At 45.3% G+C, this 19,180-nt stretch overlaps 1 protein-coding gene across 1 annotated transcript in view; it reads left to right on the top strand.

Moving 5' to 3' along the window:
- The window catches only part of KIT (KIT proto-oncogene, receptor tyrosine kinase), a 113,845-nt gene that overhangs the window by 42,576 nt on the left and 52,089 nt on the right, over positions 1–19,180 (top strand). The window contains exons 2-4 of the mRNA XM_063920918.1: positions 2,800–3,069; positions 3,366–3,647; positions 15,613–15,746. Of these exons, the coding sequence (XP_063776988.1) occupies positions 2,800–3,069; positions 3,366–3,647; positions 15,613–15,746 (686 nt within the window). The remainder of the gene's footprint in view (positions 1–2,799; positions 3,070–3,365; positions 3,648–15,612; positions 15,747–19,180) is intronic.

Below are 19,180 nucleotides of genomic sequence, written 5' to 3'. Positions count from 1 at the left end.
AATTTCCAAACTTCAATTGAATATACTTTTGGCGAATTGCCGCATTTGTACCATTGCAAAAATGTCGAATTTGACAAATGTCGAATTTCAAAAAGTCGAATTTGGAAAGTCCGTTTTTTTGATGGAAAGTACTGAATTGCATTGTCGATTTTTTTTTTTTGGGCGAAAAAATCCCGTTTTTCGACAATTTCGGGAATTCGACCGCAATTGCATATACCCCATAAACTTTGTCAGGGCATGCTGGAATGTATAGCTCCAATTAAATAATGATAAACTGAGTTCTTAGTCTTGGGAATTCAAGTACAAAGACACAAAGGGGTAAATTTACTAAAGCTTCTAAAACAGAGAATTGGTGTTGCCCATAGCAACCAATCAGATGTTGTCTATCATTTCTCTATTGCCTTTTAGAAAAAAATGCTATGGGCAACAACATCAATTCTCTATTTAAGAAGCTTTAGTAAATTTACCCCAAAGTGTCTACATTTTTGGAATCAAATTCAATTATAGCCAGGTCACAGGTTAAACATTTGTGTGTGGTTATAGATTCTGACCTAAATTTCAAAGCCCATGCAAATACTGTTGCTTGATCAGCTTTTTATTTTTTTTTGCCATTTTTGTAATATTGTTAGAGTATGGGTATTAATTTGATTTGCCAGCTCGGAGAAATTAGTTCAAGCTTTCATATCCAGTAGATTAAATTACTGTTGTGCATTTGTGCAATGTTTACTTAAAAAAATGTATAGGTTGATAGCAGTTTGTACAGAATGCAGCCGTGAGGGGGAATTAAATTGTTTTACACTGCCAGCAGCTGTTTTGCCCTGCTTGTGCCAATGGGTGTGAGTACCATGTGTGCCTATTATTTTCTGCTTCTGCTAGAAATCTGACAAAACTCAGGCTTTTGGGCACCCAAACGCAGCACACCTAATACTTGCACAGGTTTAGCTGCTTTATGTATCTAAACTTGGTGCATTTGGGTGACATGTGCGATAAGTAATGGGTGACCAGTAGCTTATGCACGCCGGCACAAACATTTGTATATCGCCCGATCACTTTAGACATGAGATTGGGTGCGAGAGGGAGCGGAAGTAGACACAATAAGCACGTTACATTGTCTCAAGTTCTGTGCATTGGCTCCCAGTTTCATTTACAGTTGATTTAAAATTTTAATTATGGGTAATAAGGGGTCTATTTACTACGCCTTGGAGGGGGATAAAGTGGACAGAGATAAAGTACCAGCCAATCTGCTCCTAACTGACATGTCACAAGCTATATTTGAAAAATGACAGTTAGGAGCTGGTTGGTTGGTACTTTGTCTCCGTCCACTTTATCTCCACCCAAAGCTTAGTAAATAGACCCCTAAGTCTCTACACGGCCTAGGTCTGAAATCTATTTCTGAGTTGTTGACCATAAATTATCCTGGAAGGACTGGTTTTATGTTATTTATTATTTCTAGAGTTAGAAGGAAAATGGCAATGGGGAATGACCAATAAAAAAAAAAAAAAGCAAATAATTTGAATATTCTTTTAGGAACTTAAACCACCTTTTTATTGCTTTTGCATGATTACTATTTTATAGATAAATGTGTGTCTTATAATGAGGAATATTGCATTTTTTTCTTATTGTCAGTGTTTTTGTAACGCTTATTGGGGGTCATTCCGAGTTGTTCGCTCGGTAAAAATCTTCGCATCGCAGCGATTTTCCGCTTAATGCGCATGCGCAATGTTCGCACTGCGACTGCGCCAAGTAAATGTGCTATGCAGTTAGGAATTTTACTCACGGCTTTTTCATCGTTCTGGCGATCGTAATGTGATTGACAGGAAATGGGTGTTACTGGGGGGAAACAGGCCGTTTTATGGGCGTGTGGGAAAAAACGCTACCGTTTCCGGAAAAAACGCAGGAGTGGCCGGAGAAACGGAGGAGTGTCTGGGCGAACGCTGGGTGTGTTTGTGACGTCAAACCAGGAACGACAAGCACTGAACTGATCGCAGATGCCGAGTAAGTCTGAAGCTACTCAGAAACTGCTACGAGGTGTGTAATCGCAATATTGCGAATACATCGTTCGCAATTTTAAGATGCTAAGATTCACTCCCAGTAGGCGGCGGCTTAGCGTGAGCAAATCTGCTAAAATCCGCTTGCGAGCGAACAACTCGGAATGACCCCCATTGTTCTTCATTTTATGTATGAAATGTGCTATATAAATAAAGATTAAGTGTTAGTGACAAACAAAAGGCCCAATAAATGAAATAAGTGCTGTGAGTAACAACCCCAGATTTTAACTTTAACGGTAAAGTCTTATAGTTTATATAAGATACTAGTTGCCAGCCCATCAAGATGACGGAACAACATAACAGTAATGTCAGCGCCGGCGGCTGTGCGCACCCGAACAGAGCAACACTAGAATTGCTTTGTCGGGCACCCTCTAGTGGCCGCCAGCACGCAAAACACTTGAAATCTCCCCATAGAGGTGAGGAGCAGCATTAGCCTTTTATTATATAGGATTGGCAAGGCATTGTTATAAGAAGTTAAATAGTCCAAATTGTTGTTTCACCATGTACAATAACTTTTTATTAATAATAAAAATGTATTTACCATTTCTGAAGGTTTGTTTGGTGTTTGTTCTTTGAAACACAATGAATTAGGGCATTGTGAATTCAGTAGTTTTTTGTGGTCCTCTTGGCCCTAAAAAAGTCAACACTGGGTATAGGATTGTGTGTAAACCTTTCACTGTGTCGTGCCAAAATCTACATTTCTAACTTGTACAACATTTAGTGATCACAGTGTTTTACTTTTGTTTTCTAGTGGATTCATTTCCTTTGATCTCTGGAGTTGCAAAGAACACAACGTTCCTGAACGCTGGGGACACTTTAGCTGTATTATGCAAAGATTCGGAGGTGGTTGAATGGTATTATAAAAAACCTGGGTACGATAAGAACCCGTCGAAATCTAGGAGTGTGGATACCGCTGGTAATAAGCTTAGGATAAAAAACGTAGGCTGTAAGCATTCTGGGAAGTACACATGCAGCAATACAGTGACCAAAGCGAACGCTTCCTTTTATCTTTTTGTGGAAGGTGAGTCCAATATATATACAGGGCCTAGTGAACAGGACAATAAAAGTGCACAACTGAAAATGTAGATGTAATGCCCCAAACTCTGCATCAAGGCACCCATAATCCTCTTGTCTCTGCTTGGACTTTTCCAGCTAGATTGTTATGTCTCACAGGTGCCTCCCCACCCTTTGTTTTCGTGTCTGCATTTATCCCCTCTAGCTGTTATATTTGTATGGTGTGTGTGTGTGTACTCTGTTTACCTCTGCACAGCTGAGTACTATAATAATACTAACAATAGTATTTGCTTCTTATTTCAGATTTAAGCGAAACTTTTTGCTTCTCTACGACATACTATGATGTGAAAGAGGGGAATGATGTTTCTGGGCTGTGTCTTCTCTCTGACCCACATGTGACCGACTATACTATTCAACGCTGTGGACAATCTGATTTGCCCAAAGGTTTCACTTACAAAAATGATATTGAGAATGGGATCACCATAAAGAATGTGCAGACAGATTTTAATGGTTGCTATTACTGCTCTGTGAATAAAAGTGGGATTGTGAGGACCACCGGTGAATTCAGATTGATGGTATCACCAGGTGAGTAGATGATGCTCATGGATCAGATTTTTAACCCCTTTACGGAATCTGTTGGTGACATTTAAACATACAAAATAGATGTAATATATCACTTTTTTACTCTTTTGTAACCATCAGAAAACAGGAGAGTGAACAGTCTCTGATTACTATACAGACGACATGTATGGCATTGTATAAATGACTAATGGGCCCTACACACTGGCTGATTACACTGAAAGATATGAACGATCTCATTCATTAATGAACAAGATATTGTTCATATCTTTCAGTGTGTAGGCTCCAGCGATGAATGATGAGCGGCCCTGTGCTCGTTCATCGCTGGTGCCGGCTCGTTTATACATGCAAGCCAATATGGACAATCTCGTCCATATTAGCATGCAGGGCTATGGTGCCTGGTGACGGGGATAGTGAATTAACTTTACCTCCCCTGGTCACCCCCCATCCCCGCCGCCGGATGGGCCATCAGCCATCAGACACCTCGGCCGGCAATCGGCCAGTGTGTAGCGGCTATAAGCGGGCAGATGGGCTAAGCACTGGAGAGGGATACATGGAGAGAGATAAAGTACCAATCAGCTCCTAACTGCCATGTTACAGGCTATTTTTGAAAAATGACAGATAGCAGCAGATTGGTTGGTAGTTTATCTCTCTACAAGGCACAGTTCGCCTCCCCATAAGGGTGGGGGAGGGTAATCAGCTGTCTGTCTGCCATAGAGACACAATAGATAAGGTTTTACTCTGAATGTAATGAGTTTCGGGAAAGCTATGCCACTTTGCTATTCCTAATAGAACTGGGTTATCCTGATCAGGCCCATAGGCTCAGAAATGTCTCCTATTATTTACGGGAGAAGAAATTGAGACAAGCTACAAGAGTTATAATGACGTCATCTCCAGGGCTGTAAGGCCGGTGGTGCTACCGATGCTTTTGCACCTGGGGACGGTACCAATGAGGTCAGTGGCTGGGGAGGCACAAGCAGCTAACCCCTCCCCCCACCCCCCCTACACTCCATAGAGTGGAGGGGGGGGGGGGGAGGAAGTGTAGCTTCCCCCATACATTGGTAAAACCAGCAACAGGCAGAACCAGCCAGAGGGGATAATGCCATAGCAGGGGAGACACTCGGTATGGGGTCCCCCTGCCATAGCATTAATCTGCCCCCTTCCCCCCAAACTAGTCAGCCCAGGCTGGAATTCCTCGGAAGTGGGGACCCCAAAAAATAAAAAGGGGGTCTCCCTCCCGAGCAATAACCAGAACTGGGCTATGCCCCGCACCCCTGGTGGCGGTGGGTGCGGGGTTTATTGTTAATATTGTTCTTTACAGGTGGCCTACAGGTCCCAGCAAACAAGCCCCAGCATGTTGCCACTTGGAGAACCAAAAGTGCCAGCATGCCCGGACATAAATGGCCCGCTGGCACCTGTACTCCACCTGTAAAGAACGGTAATATTGTTCTTTACAGGTGGCCTACAGGTCCTAGCAAGCCTCCCCCAGCATGCTGGCACTTGGAGAACCACAAGTGCCAGCATGCCCGGACATAAATGGCCCGCTGGTACCTGTAGTCCACCTTTAAAGAAAATATTAAACTAAAAACACCACACACACTATCTTTAAAAAAAAAAAGTTTATTAGTCAGGGTCTTCACCTGGGGCCAGCAGTCTTTAAGCTCTTTTGCATGGCCGCTGCCTCCCAGGGCTTCCAGCGTCTTCTTCTGGCGTCTTCACCTGGGAGGCGGCGGCCTTTAAGCTCTATTGCATGGCCGCCGCCTTCCCCAGGGCTTCCAGCGTCTTCACCTGGTGGGCGGCGGCTGCTAAGTTCTTTTGCATAGCCGCCGTCCATCCAGGACTTCCGGCGTCTTCTTCCTTCAGGAGCTCTTCTCTGCTCCTCCTCCGCCATCGGACTGACGCGCCGTTGCCTAATGCTGACTTATATAAGTCAGCCGGAGGGGCGGGGCGATGAGGCAGCGAGCTGTGATTGGCTCGCGGCGGCCATCTTAAATTTAAAAAATGACGCTGTGGCGCCATTTTTTAAATTGGTACCGCTCCGCTTCCAAACTCTGCACCTCTGCCGCCACCCGCCGCCTGCACCTCCGCCGCGCCCACACAGTGATTGACAGCGGATCCAGTGACGGATCCGCTGGCCAATCACTATGGCCTCGCTGACAGGGGCGTGCTTTGATGGGTTGAAAGCACGTCCCTGTATGAAACCCCGCCCGCGGCCGCCCCCCGCTCCCATACCTTTCCCATTCACACCGGGAGGCACCACGATCGGTGCCTCCCAAACACATTTAGGCAGGGATAATGATTAGATTAATATAAAGCAGATACTTATGACACAGACTATGTGTCATAAGTACAAGGTTGAGTATCCCTTATCCAAAATGCTTGGGACCAGAGGTATTTTGGATATCGGATTTTTCCGTATTTTGGAATAATTGCATACCATAATGAGACATCATGGCAATGGGACCTAAATCTAAGCACAGAATGCATTTATGTTTTATATACACCTTATGCACACAGCCTGAAGCCAATATTTTTTATAACTTTGTGCATTAAACAAAGTGTGTCTACATTCACACAATTCATTTATGTTTCATATACACCTTATATACACAGTCTGAAGGTCATTTAATACAATATTTTTAATAACTGTGTGTATTAAACAAAGTTTGTGTACATTGAGCCATCAGAAAACAAAAGTTTCACTATCTCACTCTCGCTCAAAAAAGTCCGTATTTCGGAATATTCCGTATTTCGGATATTTGGATATGGGATACTCAACCTGTATCTTCTTTATATTATTTTAATCATTAATGACAGGGGAGGCACTGCCTCCCCTGACTGCACGTCCCTGGACGGTACTGCTGCAGCCTCGGCATCCGGCTAGCAGAGTGTAGTAGTGAATTGGAGAAGGCGGACTCGCCATCCTCCCTAACGGGCACAGCCTTATGGCAACATGATCTCAGAGTGTTGGGTGGTGGCTGCACAGGGCGGGCTGGCACAAAATTACAGGGCTGGTCATCTCATTTGCTGTATATATATATATAAATTATTTATATATATATATATATATATATATATATATATATATATGTATATACACATTTGTGCAATCTAAATTCTCCTAATGTACAATTTAAGTGAAAAAAAATGGCTTACAAACTATAACTCTTGTGTTATTTATGAAAGTGCTTAATGGACAGACCCTGGAAGACGCTCAGTAGCAATGCATCTTGTTTGCTATTTATTTATGAACCACCATTTAATTACGCTCTCTCTCTCTCTCTCTCTCTCTCTCACACTAGATAGTTTTGAAAATGTTATCATTTCCCACACATGTCATATTTAGCACAATACCCTTTTCTGGATAGACTTAAAAAAGAAGTGTCATTTGTATGTTGTTTAGGAGATATCACTGAGTGTGTAACATGCTTGTAAACGTAATGACCCACTCTGCTCCCCAGCCACCAGCAAAATGACTTTTCTTATCATTTACTAAATGAAGTCATGAAGCTAAGCTTCAGCTGTAATACTGTATGACCCATTAACACGTGACCCCAGCTACTAATGATGCTAAATTCTTCCCAGGAGTATAACGCACTCTCCCCATCTAGTAATAGGCATAAGGAGACAAAAGTTATCTTTCTAGGCACTGATAGCTCAGCACATGTCAACAGATTAACATGGGCATTAGATAACGAAGGACATCTCGTTCCCTAAACAGATTTATCTCATAATTCTTGTTCTCAGCATTCTGCAGACAAATAAAACTCAGTAGGCAGAAAATACACAATATACCTACAGATAATGTGGGAAATGTATATGTAAATATGTTTTTCCCAACACAAAATGCCCTGTTGTGTCTTTAAATGAATTGCCGCTTTAAACTGCAAATTTAAATCAAGCTGTACAAATGACAGAATCTGATTGTGACAAATCGCACTTCTTTACATTTCCCAATGTGTTTTTTAAAAGCAGTATAAGTCTAAAAAAGATCCAAAAATGTCAAGTAAAATAAGGGGAATGACACAAGTCTATGGGGGTCATTCCGACCCGTTCGCTCGCTGCGTTTTAACGCAGCAGAGCGAACGAGTCCCTGCTGCGCATGCGTCGGCGCTATATTGCGCCTGCACATGCGGGGCGGTCGAAGGCCGTAGCAGGACAGTGATCGCCTCTGCCTGATTGACAGGCAGAGGAGATCGATGGGCGGGAGGGGGCGAAACGGCGACGTTTGGCTGCCGTTTCGTAGACGCAGGCGTGGCCGGACCGAACGGGGGTGCAGGCCGCAGCGGCTGCGGGCCAGGGAGTGAGGAGTAGCTCCCGGCCAGCACGCTAAAACTGCGCTGGCCGGGAGCTACTCCTGAAGTGCAAAGGCATCGCCGCTGTGCGATGCCTTTGCACTTCTGCGAGGGGGGGCCGGACTGACATGCGGGGCGGGCTAGCCCTGTGCTGGGCGTTCCCCCGCATGTCATGAAAGATGATCGTAGCTGTGCAAAATTTAGCACAGCTACGATCAACTCGGAATGACCCCCTATGTTCAGTGGACTGCCTGTTATTAAACAGTTTTCTCGTACGTCCTAGAGGATACTGTGGTCCATATTAGTACCATGGGGTATAGATGGGTCCACCAGGGGCCATTGGCACTTTAAGAGTTTAATAGTGTGGGCTGGCTCCTCCCTCTATGCCCCTCCTACCAGACTCAGTTTAGAAAATGTGCCCGGAGGAGCCGGTCACAGCTAGGGGAGCTCTACAGAGTTCTCTTAGAAAAAGTTTTTTTTTTAGAGTTTGTTATTTTACAGGGAGGCTGCTGGCAACAGCCTCCCTGCATCGAGGGACTGAGGGGGGGAGCAGTGTCCGCCCTGCGGGGTCTTGAGCCACTGCCTCCGCTGACTGGACATTGAGCTCCAGAGGGGTCACATCGCGCCCCACCACAGGGGAACGCTCACCCCGGCAGCAGCCGCCACCCCCTTAGGGAGCTGAAGTGTAGCGAGTGAGTGACTGTCCCCCCTTGCAAGCGGGGGGTCAGTGTGAAGAGGGTGGCTAGAGGGTAGGAGCGCGGTATTCACCGCGCTACTGGAAGGCTCAGCGGTGCGGCGCTGTGAGGGGCACCCTGGGCCAGTTTCGGACCCTACACTGACCAAAACAAGCCTGTCAGGGTCTGTGGATCCAGGCCAGCACAAAATCCTCTGGCCAGTATAATCTTCAAGGAGCGGGAAGACAGCGCCATTGAGGGGGCGGAGCTTATCCTCAGAGCGGACCCAGCAGCGTTCAGCGCCATTTTCCTGCCTGCAGCTCACTGCCAGTGGATGCACAGGTCCCTCCAGAGCGACTCCAGCTATCTGTACGGTACCAGAGGGTTGTAGAAGGGAGGGGAGGCTGTGTAAAGACTTTGTCACCTATTAAGGGACACAGTCAGCACGGGTTTAGGGTCTCCCTATACTCTAATAGCGCTGTGTGTGGGTTTACTCCAATCTCTGTCTCTCTGCCATTCTTGGGGGGGGAACTCTGTCTACCCAGTACCCTGTGTGTTTGTGGGGTGTTTGGTGTATGTACAACATGTCTAGGGACACTGTTTCATATGCTGCAGAGGATTTATCTTCCCAGGAATACTCCATACCATGTAATCAGGATTGTACTGTTTTAGCACAGATCCCAGCTAGAGAGCCAGAATGGTTAGTCTCTCTGAGGGGGACTATTTCTCAGATTTCTGATAGAGTTGCTAGGACTGAGCATGCCACTTAGGTCCTCCAGTCCTCTATGGTTGTACGGTCTGATACTGCCTCCTCGGGGTCCCCTGCGGTACATTCTCACAAACGTGCACTTGCAATTATGCAGGATGACACGGACACCGACTCTTACGCAGCAGACGGTGACGGGGATGTGTTGAGGGGGTCAGCATCACTTACCAAGGGGGTGCAGTTGATGATTGAGGCTGTTAGTGATGTTTTACACATTTTGGACACAGCTCCGGAACAGGTGGAGGAGGCCTTCTTTACAGATAATAAGAAGCCCCCCCTCACCTTCCCGGCGTTCAAAGAATGAAATGCTATCTTTGAAAAGGCCTGGGAAACTCCGGAAAAGAAATTCCAGATCCCCAAGAGAGTCTTGGTTGCTTTTCCCTTCCCTGAGGAAGATAGAAAGAAATGGTAGTCCCCACCGATAGTCAACGCCTCGGTCTCCAGGCTGTCCAAACAGGTGGTGTTACCAGTCCCGGGCTCTACCGCGTTGAAGGACCCGGCAGATCGCAAGGTCGATGCTACGCTAAAATCCATTTACACGGCTTCAGGGGCTATATTGCGGCCTACTATAGCCTGTGCATAGATTGCAAAAGCTATTGCCAGGTGGTCTATCACTCTACAGGAGGAATTGACTACGCTGGATAAAGGTGACGTTGATTTATTTTTACGTAATATTCAGGATTCTGCAGGGTTCCTGGTGGATTCCATGAAGGACCTGGGTTCCATGGCTGCGGGGATCTCCTCCATGTCCGTCTCGGCCCGCAGGGGTCTCTGGCTGCGCCACTGGTCTGCAGACGCGGAATCCAGGAAGAGTGTGGAGGGCCTGCCATATAAAGGTCAGGCTCTCTTTGGGGAGGCGCTGGATGCATCGATTGCCACGGCTACCGTGGGTAAGTCTCCTTTTCTCCCCTCAGCGGCTCCGGCTACGAAGAAGCCTTTTTCATCAGCCACGTCACAGTCCTTTCGGCCCGCGAGGTCTAGAAAGAACAAGCCTTCGAACACCTTCTTCAGAGGTGGTCGTGCCAAAGGAAAGAAACCTGCTCCCGCAGGTTCCCAAACCCAGAAGCCCGCTTCTGATACCCCTAAGTCCTCCGCATGACGGTGGACAGCTAGGCCTGCAGTAGGGTCAGGTGAGGGCAAGACTCTGGCAGTTCAGCCACGTCTGGGTGTCGTCCGGTCTGGACCCCTGGGTCCTGTATATAGTATCCAGGGGGTACAGACTGGAGAATCAAGATCCCCCGCCTCACCGTTTCTTATAGTCAGGCTTGCCAGCTCTGCTGGCGGACAGAACAATTCTTCTGGAGGCCATCAGAAAATTGGTGGTGTCAGAGGTCATTGTTCCAGTTCCGCCTCAACAGCGGAACAGAGGTTATTATTCGAACCTTTTTGTGGTACCAATACCAGATGGTTCGGTACGGCCTATCCTGAACTTAAAGTCTTTGAACCCTTATCTCAGGGAGTTCAAATTCAAGATGGAATCTCTGAGAGCTGTCATCTCAGGACTGGTGGAGGGGGAGTTCCTGGTGTCTCTGGACATCAAGGATGCATACCTCCACATTCCCATTTGGTTGCCGCATCAGGCATATCTCAGGTTTGCACTGTTGGACGATCACTATCAGTTCCAGGCGTTACCGTTTGGCCTCTCCACGGCACCGAGGATCTTCACCAAGGTGATGGCGGAGATTATGGTTCTCCTCCGCAAGCAGGGGGTGAACGTAATTCCATATCTGGATGATCTCCTGATCAAGGCGTCGTCCAGGGAGATGTTGTCGCGGTCCATTGCGCTCACGACGCAGCTGCTCAGGAAGCACGGTTGGATCCTGAACCTTCCAAGGTCTCATCTGGAGCTGACAAGGCGGCTGTCTTTCCTGGGGATGATCCTCGACACAGAAGTGCAGAGGGTATTTCTCCCGGTGGAGAAAGCATTGGTGATTCAAACAATGGTCTGGGATGTCCTAAAGCCTACCCGGGTATCGGTTCATCAATGCATATGTCTTCTGGGGAAGATGGTTGCCGCCTACGAGGCTCTGCAGTACGGCAGGTTTCATGCTCGACCTTTTCAGCTGGACCTCTTGGACCAGTGGTCGGGCTCTCACCTACACATGCACAAGAGGACACGCCTGTCTCCGAAGGCCAGGATTTCACTCCTCTGGTGGCTACAACTTCCGCACCTTCTGGAAGGGCGAAGGTTTGGAATTCAAGACTGGATTCTTCTAACCACATATGCAAGTCTAAGAGGTTTGGGGAGCTGTCGCTCTGGGGGAAACCTTTCAAGGACGATGGTCGGATCAAGAGTCACTTCTCCCAATAAACATCCAGGAACTCAGGGCTGTGTACAACGCCCTTCTGCAAGCAGCACACCTTCTACAGGATCGGGCTGTTCAGGTTCAGTCGGACAACATGACCACAGTGGCCTACATAAACCGGCAAGGTGGAACGAAGAGCAGGGCTTCCATGTCAGAGGTGTCAAAAATCCTCATCTGGGCAGAAAGGCACGCGGTGGCGATGTCTGCAATCTTCATTCCGGGCGTAGACAACTGGGAAGCAGACTTCCTCAGCAGACACGATCTCCATCCAGGAGAGTGGGGCCTCCATCCGGAGGTGTTCGAGGAGGTAACCGGTTGGTGGGGGGTTCCTCACATAGACATGATGGCCTCCCGCCTCAACAAGAAGCTACAGAGGTACTGTTCCAGGTCGAGAGACCCACAGGCGGTGGCGGTGGACGCACTGGTAACTCCGTGGGTGTTCAAGTCAGTGTATGTGTTCCCTCCACTTCCTCTGATACCAAGGGTTCTTCAACTCGTGAGAGGAACAAAGGTTCTGGCAATCCTCATTGCTCTGGACTGGCCAAGGAGGGCTTGGTACGCGGATCTTCTGGATCTTCTGCTGGAAGATCCACGGCCTTTACCTCTTCGGGAGGATCTGCTCCTGCAGGGGCCGTTCGCTTATCAAGACTTACCGCGGCTACGTTTAACGGCATGGCGGTTGAACGCCAGATCTTAACTCGGAAAGGTATCCCGAGTGAGGTCATTCCTACCCTGATACAGGCTAGGAAAGGGGTAACGTCTAAACATTACCATCGCATTTGGAAGAAATATGTTTCTTGGTGTGAGGCCAAGAAGTTTCCTGCGGTGGAGTTTCAACTTGGACGTTTTCTCCTTTTCCTGCAAGCAGGGGTGGATATGGGACTGAGTTTGGGCTCCATCAAGGTCCAGATCTCTGCTTTGTCCATTTTCTTCCAAAAACAATTGGCTGTTCTTCCTGAGGTTCAGACCTTTTTGAAAGGGGTTCTGCACATCCAGCCTCCCTTTGTGGCACCTACGGCACCATGGGATCTTGACGTGGTGTTGCAGTTCATGCAATCTGCTTGGTTTGTGCCTCTACAGGAGGCTGATCTCAAGTTTCTCACGTGGAAGGCGGTCACCTTGTTGCACGATGCGTGTCGGAATTGGGGGCTTTATCTTGTAAAAGCCCCTATCTGATCTTCCATGAAGACAGGGCGGAACTTAGGACTCGTCCACAGTCCTGCCTAAGGTTGTATCGGCTTTCCATATCAACCAACCTATTGTGGTGCCAGTGGCTACTGACTCCTCAATTACTTCAAAGGCCTTGGATGTAGTGAGGACTTTGAAGATTTATGGGGCTCGTCATCGGAAAAGTGACTCTTTGTTTGTCCTCTATGATCCCAAGAAAATTGGATGTCCTGCTTCTAAGCAGTCGATTTCACGCTGGATCAGGTTCACTATCCAGCATGCTTATTCCACGGCAGGTTTGCCGTGTCCGAAATCTGTAAAGGCCCATTCTACTCGTAAAGTGGGCTCTTCCTGGGCGGCTGCCCGGGGTGTCTCGGCTGTACAACTCTGCCGAGCAGCTACTTGGTCTGGGTCGAACACGTTTGCCAAGTTTTACAAGTTCGATACTTTGGCCTCTGATGACCTCAAGTTTGGTCAAGCAGTGTTGCAGGAGCCTCCGTGCTCTCCCTGCCGTTCTGGGAGCTTTGCTACATCCCCATGGTACTAATATGGACCCCAGCATCCTCTAGGACGTAAGAGAAAATAGGATTTTGGTTGCCTACCGGTAAATCCTTTTCTCGTAGCCCGCCCAGCGCTGCGTTTCCTGCTTTGGTGTTATAGTTCAGTACTGCCTGGTTCCTAGGTAAGTTCTGCGTTATTTACTGTTTCAGCTGTTGCTGAGTTTTTCCGGCATGTTGGCCGGATTTGCATGTGGTGTGAACTGGTATGAATCTCGCCACTATCTGTGTAAATCATTCTCTCGAAGTATGTTGTCTCCTCGGGCACAGTTTCTATACTGAGTCTGGTAGGAGGGGCATAGAGGGAGGAGCCAGCGCACACTATTAAACTCTTAAAGTGCCTATGGCTCCTGGTAGACCCGTCTATACCCCATGGTACTAATGTGGACCCCAGCATCCTCTACGGACTACGAGAAAAGGATTCACTGGTAGGTAACCAAAATCCTATTTGCGCAGCATGTGAAATGCGTACATGTGCTCACCCATGTGTTTCCATGGGTGACAATAAAGGTACCACAAAACAGTTTACTCGAGAAATGAAAATTAAACTTGTCCTTATCTGACCTAAAATGTTCAGTCCTATACACTGTATATGACATTCTGTACTTCACACTTGCACATAAACCACTGTACAGCAATGTAAATATAAAGTACATTATCCGGGTACAGTTTATGTTGCAAAGTCACCAAAATGGCCCTATTGAAATGCATTATAGTACAAGGGGACATGACACATTGAAGTACAAGGATTCCACATTCATGCAAATGTGTTACAAATTTAAATAAAGAATGTGTTTGTTCTTTTTAAAGTAATTTATATATCTGTTTTTATTTTCCGTGGGTATATTGTAATTATCTGGGGAATAAATGTAATCCATTAACAGTATACAAAACTATGGGGCCGATTCAGACCTGATCGCTGCTGTGCGTTTTCGCACAGAGGACAATCAGGCACAAATTGCGCATACGTATGCACCGCAATGAGCAGGTGCATTGCACGGGTACAAAGCGGATCACCGCTCAGCAATGGCTATGTGCGACGGATCCGTTCGCACAGGCGATTGCAAGGACATTGACAGGAAGAAGGCGTTTGTGGGTGGCAACTGACCGTTTTCAGGGAGTGTTTGGAAAAATGCAGGCATGCCCATGTGCGTTTGCAGGGATGGTATCTGACGTCAGTTCCGGTTCTGAACTGGCTGAAGTGATCGCAGCGGCTGAGTAAGTCCTGGGCTGAGCAGAGTCTGCACAAAATCTGTTTGCGCAGCTCTGCTACACAATGCGATTGCACACTTGCACAGCGAAAATACTCTCGCCCTGTAGGCGGTAGCTATCCGATCGCAGGGCTGCAAAAATCTCTTCCCAGCGATCAGGTCTGAATTAGCCCCTATTTTCTAATGGGTTCCATAATGTATTCAATGAAGGGTCATAAGAAATGCACTAATAGATGTCGTTTCCATAAGCCGCAAGTCGACTCACCCCACAAGTAAATGCCCGCTTATGCCGCACTTATGGTTGCCATGAATTCACCGCTTTTTGTTCATAGCCCCATAAAGCTGCATACAAAGATCCACAGGATCAATTTAATTGTAGACCCGGGTACTATTGTAGCCAGGGCCGGTGCAAGGTTTCTCTGCATCCTAGGCAAAACTTCAGCCTACTGCCCCCAACCACCACCAATACCCACTTCCCAGCCCTACAGATGAAAGTGTGATATATAAGTTCCACAGCCACCACTTGCATTAAGTACAACAAGGATTTTTCTTTCAGAGACATCCTTCATTTTGTGATAGGCAATCTCAGTGGTGCCCCCCGCAGAACCCAGCGCCCTAGGCAGCTGCCTAAAGCTGCCTAATGGTAGAGTCCGCCCTGATTGTAGCTTATTTATTCCTGTCAATAGTAAAATGCCAAAATATTCTATTAATGTAAGAGGCTCTCTGCTGGTTCATTATTACTAGGGAGAGGTCTGTCTTATTCTTAGGGGTAGGTAGGCTGACAAGATATGCTGTAATGTGAGATAATAGATTGTAGCAGCTGCAGCAGAAAATAAAATTTCCATGAAATGATCAAACACAAGGATTTACTTTACAATATTTTTATTTAAATATAATTATTTGCAAAACAAATAATGGTTTGTTGCTATGTTCTAATTAGAGCTTATTGTTGGCATCTTATGTTTTTTCTTTGTCTTATTTATGACTCTTTTCAGTACCAAAAAAACTACCTGTGGTTTTTGTAACAAAATCCAGGCTGCTTATCAAGACAGGGGAACCGTTTGCGGTGACATGTGTGGTGAAGGATGTTAAGCCTCCAAAGGTTACCTGGATCAGTACTCCCTTAATGGTAAGCAGTGTCTCTTCTTGATATACCTAGAGTGCATAATACTAAAATTGGATGTGACATTTGCCACAACATATCAGTCAGTTGGTATTTTCGACAACAAAACATGCTGTATTGCAAATGAAGACACTTCTTTGAATAATGGCCTTCAAACAGTGCTAAATTATTAAAATGTGGTTGTGCCGCTTACGTATTAATTTGCTGTTTTGGTCACATAAAAGCTTTTGTGATTTGAAAGGCTCCTGTAATGGAGGGATAGACTGCAGTGTGGTAACAGCTGGTGAGTGTCGTGAATTCTCAGTGCATTATGAACAGAAGTCTTTTGATTTAGCACTGGGCGCCTTGGAGTGTATTCACGTTTTATGTAAAACAATGCATTTTCCAGAAGTGATGTCTTTTTAGTACCAGCCATCCTTGGGAAACATATTACTGCAAAACAAAAAACATCATTCTGTCCTGTCCACAAGTGATTTTGTGGAAGAATCTCCCAAATCAACGTCTGACAGCCTTTTTATATGTCAGATCCTCTTTTAGCCTTATGACTGGCATTATATATAAAAATCCCTATATTATTGACTTGGGGGTAGATTTATCAAAGCTTTGGGGTAGATTTATTAAAGCTTTGAGAGGGATAAAGTTGAAAGAGACAACAAATCCGCTCCTAACTAATTTTTTAAACACAACCTGTAAAATGACGTTAGGAGCTGATTGGTTGTTACGTTATCTCTCCACATTATCTCTCTCCAAGCTTTGATAAATCTCTTGGTGCTGAGCTTTGGAATGTGTTGTAGCATTACAATACTAAGTCAAGTAGTCTGCTATGTGTTTGTAATATGAACACTGTATTAAAGCTTTTTAGAACACCTGTAGTATGTATGTGAAAAAGTATTTTTTTTAAAAACTGTATACACATAAAAGTTTCCTGTTCCACAAAACTTAAATTCCCTCTAACATATATGGTACATGATTTTTTTAAATCTGTTGTCTTCATTTGTTATAAAATGTTGTACTTATGACTTTGTATAAACTAGTAATTAAGCAACTGCACTAGTAATTAAGTAACTGCATTAATGGGAGACATGTTCGTTATCTAAAATGATAGGATAGTTTACATTAAAAAATAAATATCTCTTAAGCTGGTTAGTATTTCTCCAGCTAACTATGGGACGTGTTATTGTTGTTTAGCCATAGGCATTTCAAGAAAAACCAGCACACATGCAATGTGTTCCCATATACCTGTTACTGTGGACATCTCAGTTTACAGCATCATGGTAACAGTGTTGTTGAAAGGTGTGCTCTTATATATAGTGCAGAGATCTTTTCTCAATTGTCCTGTCATGAATCTAGCCTGTGCTGTCTTACGGGTCAGATAGCCTTTGCAAACACAGTAGATTGGGATCAGTGTCCTAGCATTGGAATGTAGCTGTTTAGATTGTAAATACAGCATTTTAAGATGGCCAGCATTATATTTTCCTGGAACAAAACAATACTGTTTAGAGAAGAAGGAAAACAAAAATCTTAATTATAAGGTGTGCAGTACCGTCCTTACCAGGGGAGTGTACAAGTGTTTTACGTTTTTAATGTGCAACTAAAGCAGGTTACGATTATAAACATATTTGTAGATTTATTTTTGAGACAAGAGGCAGGATGTACTAAAGCCTAAAATGCCTAAAATCAGAATGCTTGACTGACAATCCATGTATACGTATTGGTTGGGAAGAGAAAATAAGTGATATCTTTAATATAGTGGTGGTAAAAAAATCCAACAGAAGATCTTTTAACATCAGTTAAGGTAGGAATTGCTTTTAAACTAGCAATGACATATAAACATTACCAAGAATATATGGTAGATATCATGATGAATCAATAATGAAAAGCAATCGCCCATGGTAGGTACATTTATTATCTTTTACAATGGCACTTGTCAAGTGGTGGGATATATTAGGCGGGGGTGTGGTATAGAAGATCTACACTGTCTAGATAGACATTCAATAGGTCAACACCATATGGCCGACATACATTAGGTCAACAGGGTCACGAGGTCGACAGATAAAATGTTGACAGGAACAAAAGGTCAAAATAACAGTGGTTGACACATTTGTTTTAGACATCTTGTATATTTCTTTGTTTGTGACCACAATCAGTACCAACGTAGATCCTTGCAGTCTCGCTTCGCTCGCCACGCTTCGGGCAAGGTTACGGTTACTACTCCCAATTGTAGTCCACGTGTATAGTAAATCAAGCAAATGTCAGAAAAACATGTGAAAAACCTGAAAAATCTGTCAACTATTGTCATGGCAAACTTTTGTGCCTATCGACCTTAAGCACTATAGACCTTTTGTACCTGTTGACTTAACCTGTTGTCAACCATATTGTATCGACCTATTGACTGTCTAACTAGACAATGTAGATCTATCATCCGGATACCATTAGGCAGCAAGTGAACCCTCAGTTCTTGAAATTTATGTGTTGGAAGAAGGAAAAATGGGCAAGCATAAGGATCTAAGCGACTTTGACCAGGGCCCAGTTGTGATGGCTAGATGACTGGCTGAGGGCATCTTCAAAATGGCAGTTCTTGTGGGGTGTTCCCAGTATGAAGTGGTTAGTACCTACCAAAAGTGGTTTAATGAAAGACAGCCAGTAACCTGCGACAGGTCATGGGCACTCAAGGCTCATTGATGTGCACAGGGAGCAAAGGCTAGCCCTTCTATTCCGATCCCGCAAAAGATCTACTGTAGCACAGTAGAAAAAGTTAATGCTGGCTGTGATAGAAAGCTGTCAGAAACACACTGTGCATCGCAGCTTACTGTATATGGGGCTGCCAAGAGCATCCATAATGGGCGCATGAGTGTCAGAATTGGTCCATGGAGCAATGGAAGAAGGTGGCCTGAACTAATGAATTACGTTTTCTTTTACATTATGTGGACTGCTGGGTGTGTGTGTGCGTCATTTACTTGGGGAAGAGATGGCATCAGGATGCACTATGGAAAGAAAGAAGGTGGTGGAGGCAGTTTGCTGGATAACCTTGGGTCCTGGCATTCATATGGATATTGATTTGACACATATCACCTACCTAATCATTGTTGCAGACCAAGTAAACCCCTTCATGGCAATGGTATTGGCTAATGGCAGTGGCCTTTTTCTGCAGAATAATGCACTCTGCCACACACCTAAATATTGTTCAGGAACGATTAGGGGAACATGACAAAGAGTTCCAGGTGTAGACTTGGCCTCAGATTCCCCAGATCTCAATCTGAATGATCATCTGTGGGATGTGCTGGAAAAACAATTCCGAGCCATGGAGGCCTGACCTGGCAACTTGGAGGATTTAAGGGATCTGCTGCAAAAGTTTTAGTGCCAGATGCCACAGGACACCTTCAAATGTCTTGTGAAGTCAATACATTGATGGGTCAATGCTGTTTTGGCGACACAAGGCA

The sequence above is a fragment of the Pseudophryne corroboree genome, chromosome 1 (assembly GCF_028390025.1).
Source record: "Pseudophryne corroboree isolate aPseCor3 chromosome 1, aPseCor3.hap2, whole genome shotgun sequence".
NCBI classification, from domain to species: Eukaryota; Metazoa; Chordata; class Amphibia; order Anura; family Myobatrachidae; genus Pseudophryne; species Pseudophryne corroboree.
Note: the sequence above shows the minus strand (reverse complement) of the source record. Positions and strands in the feature narration are given on the sequence as shown.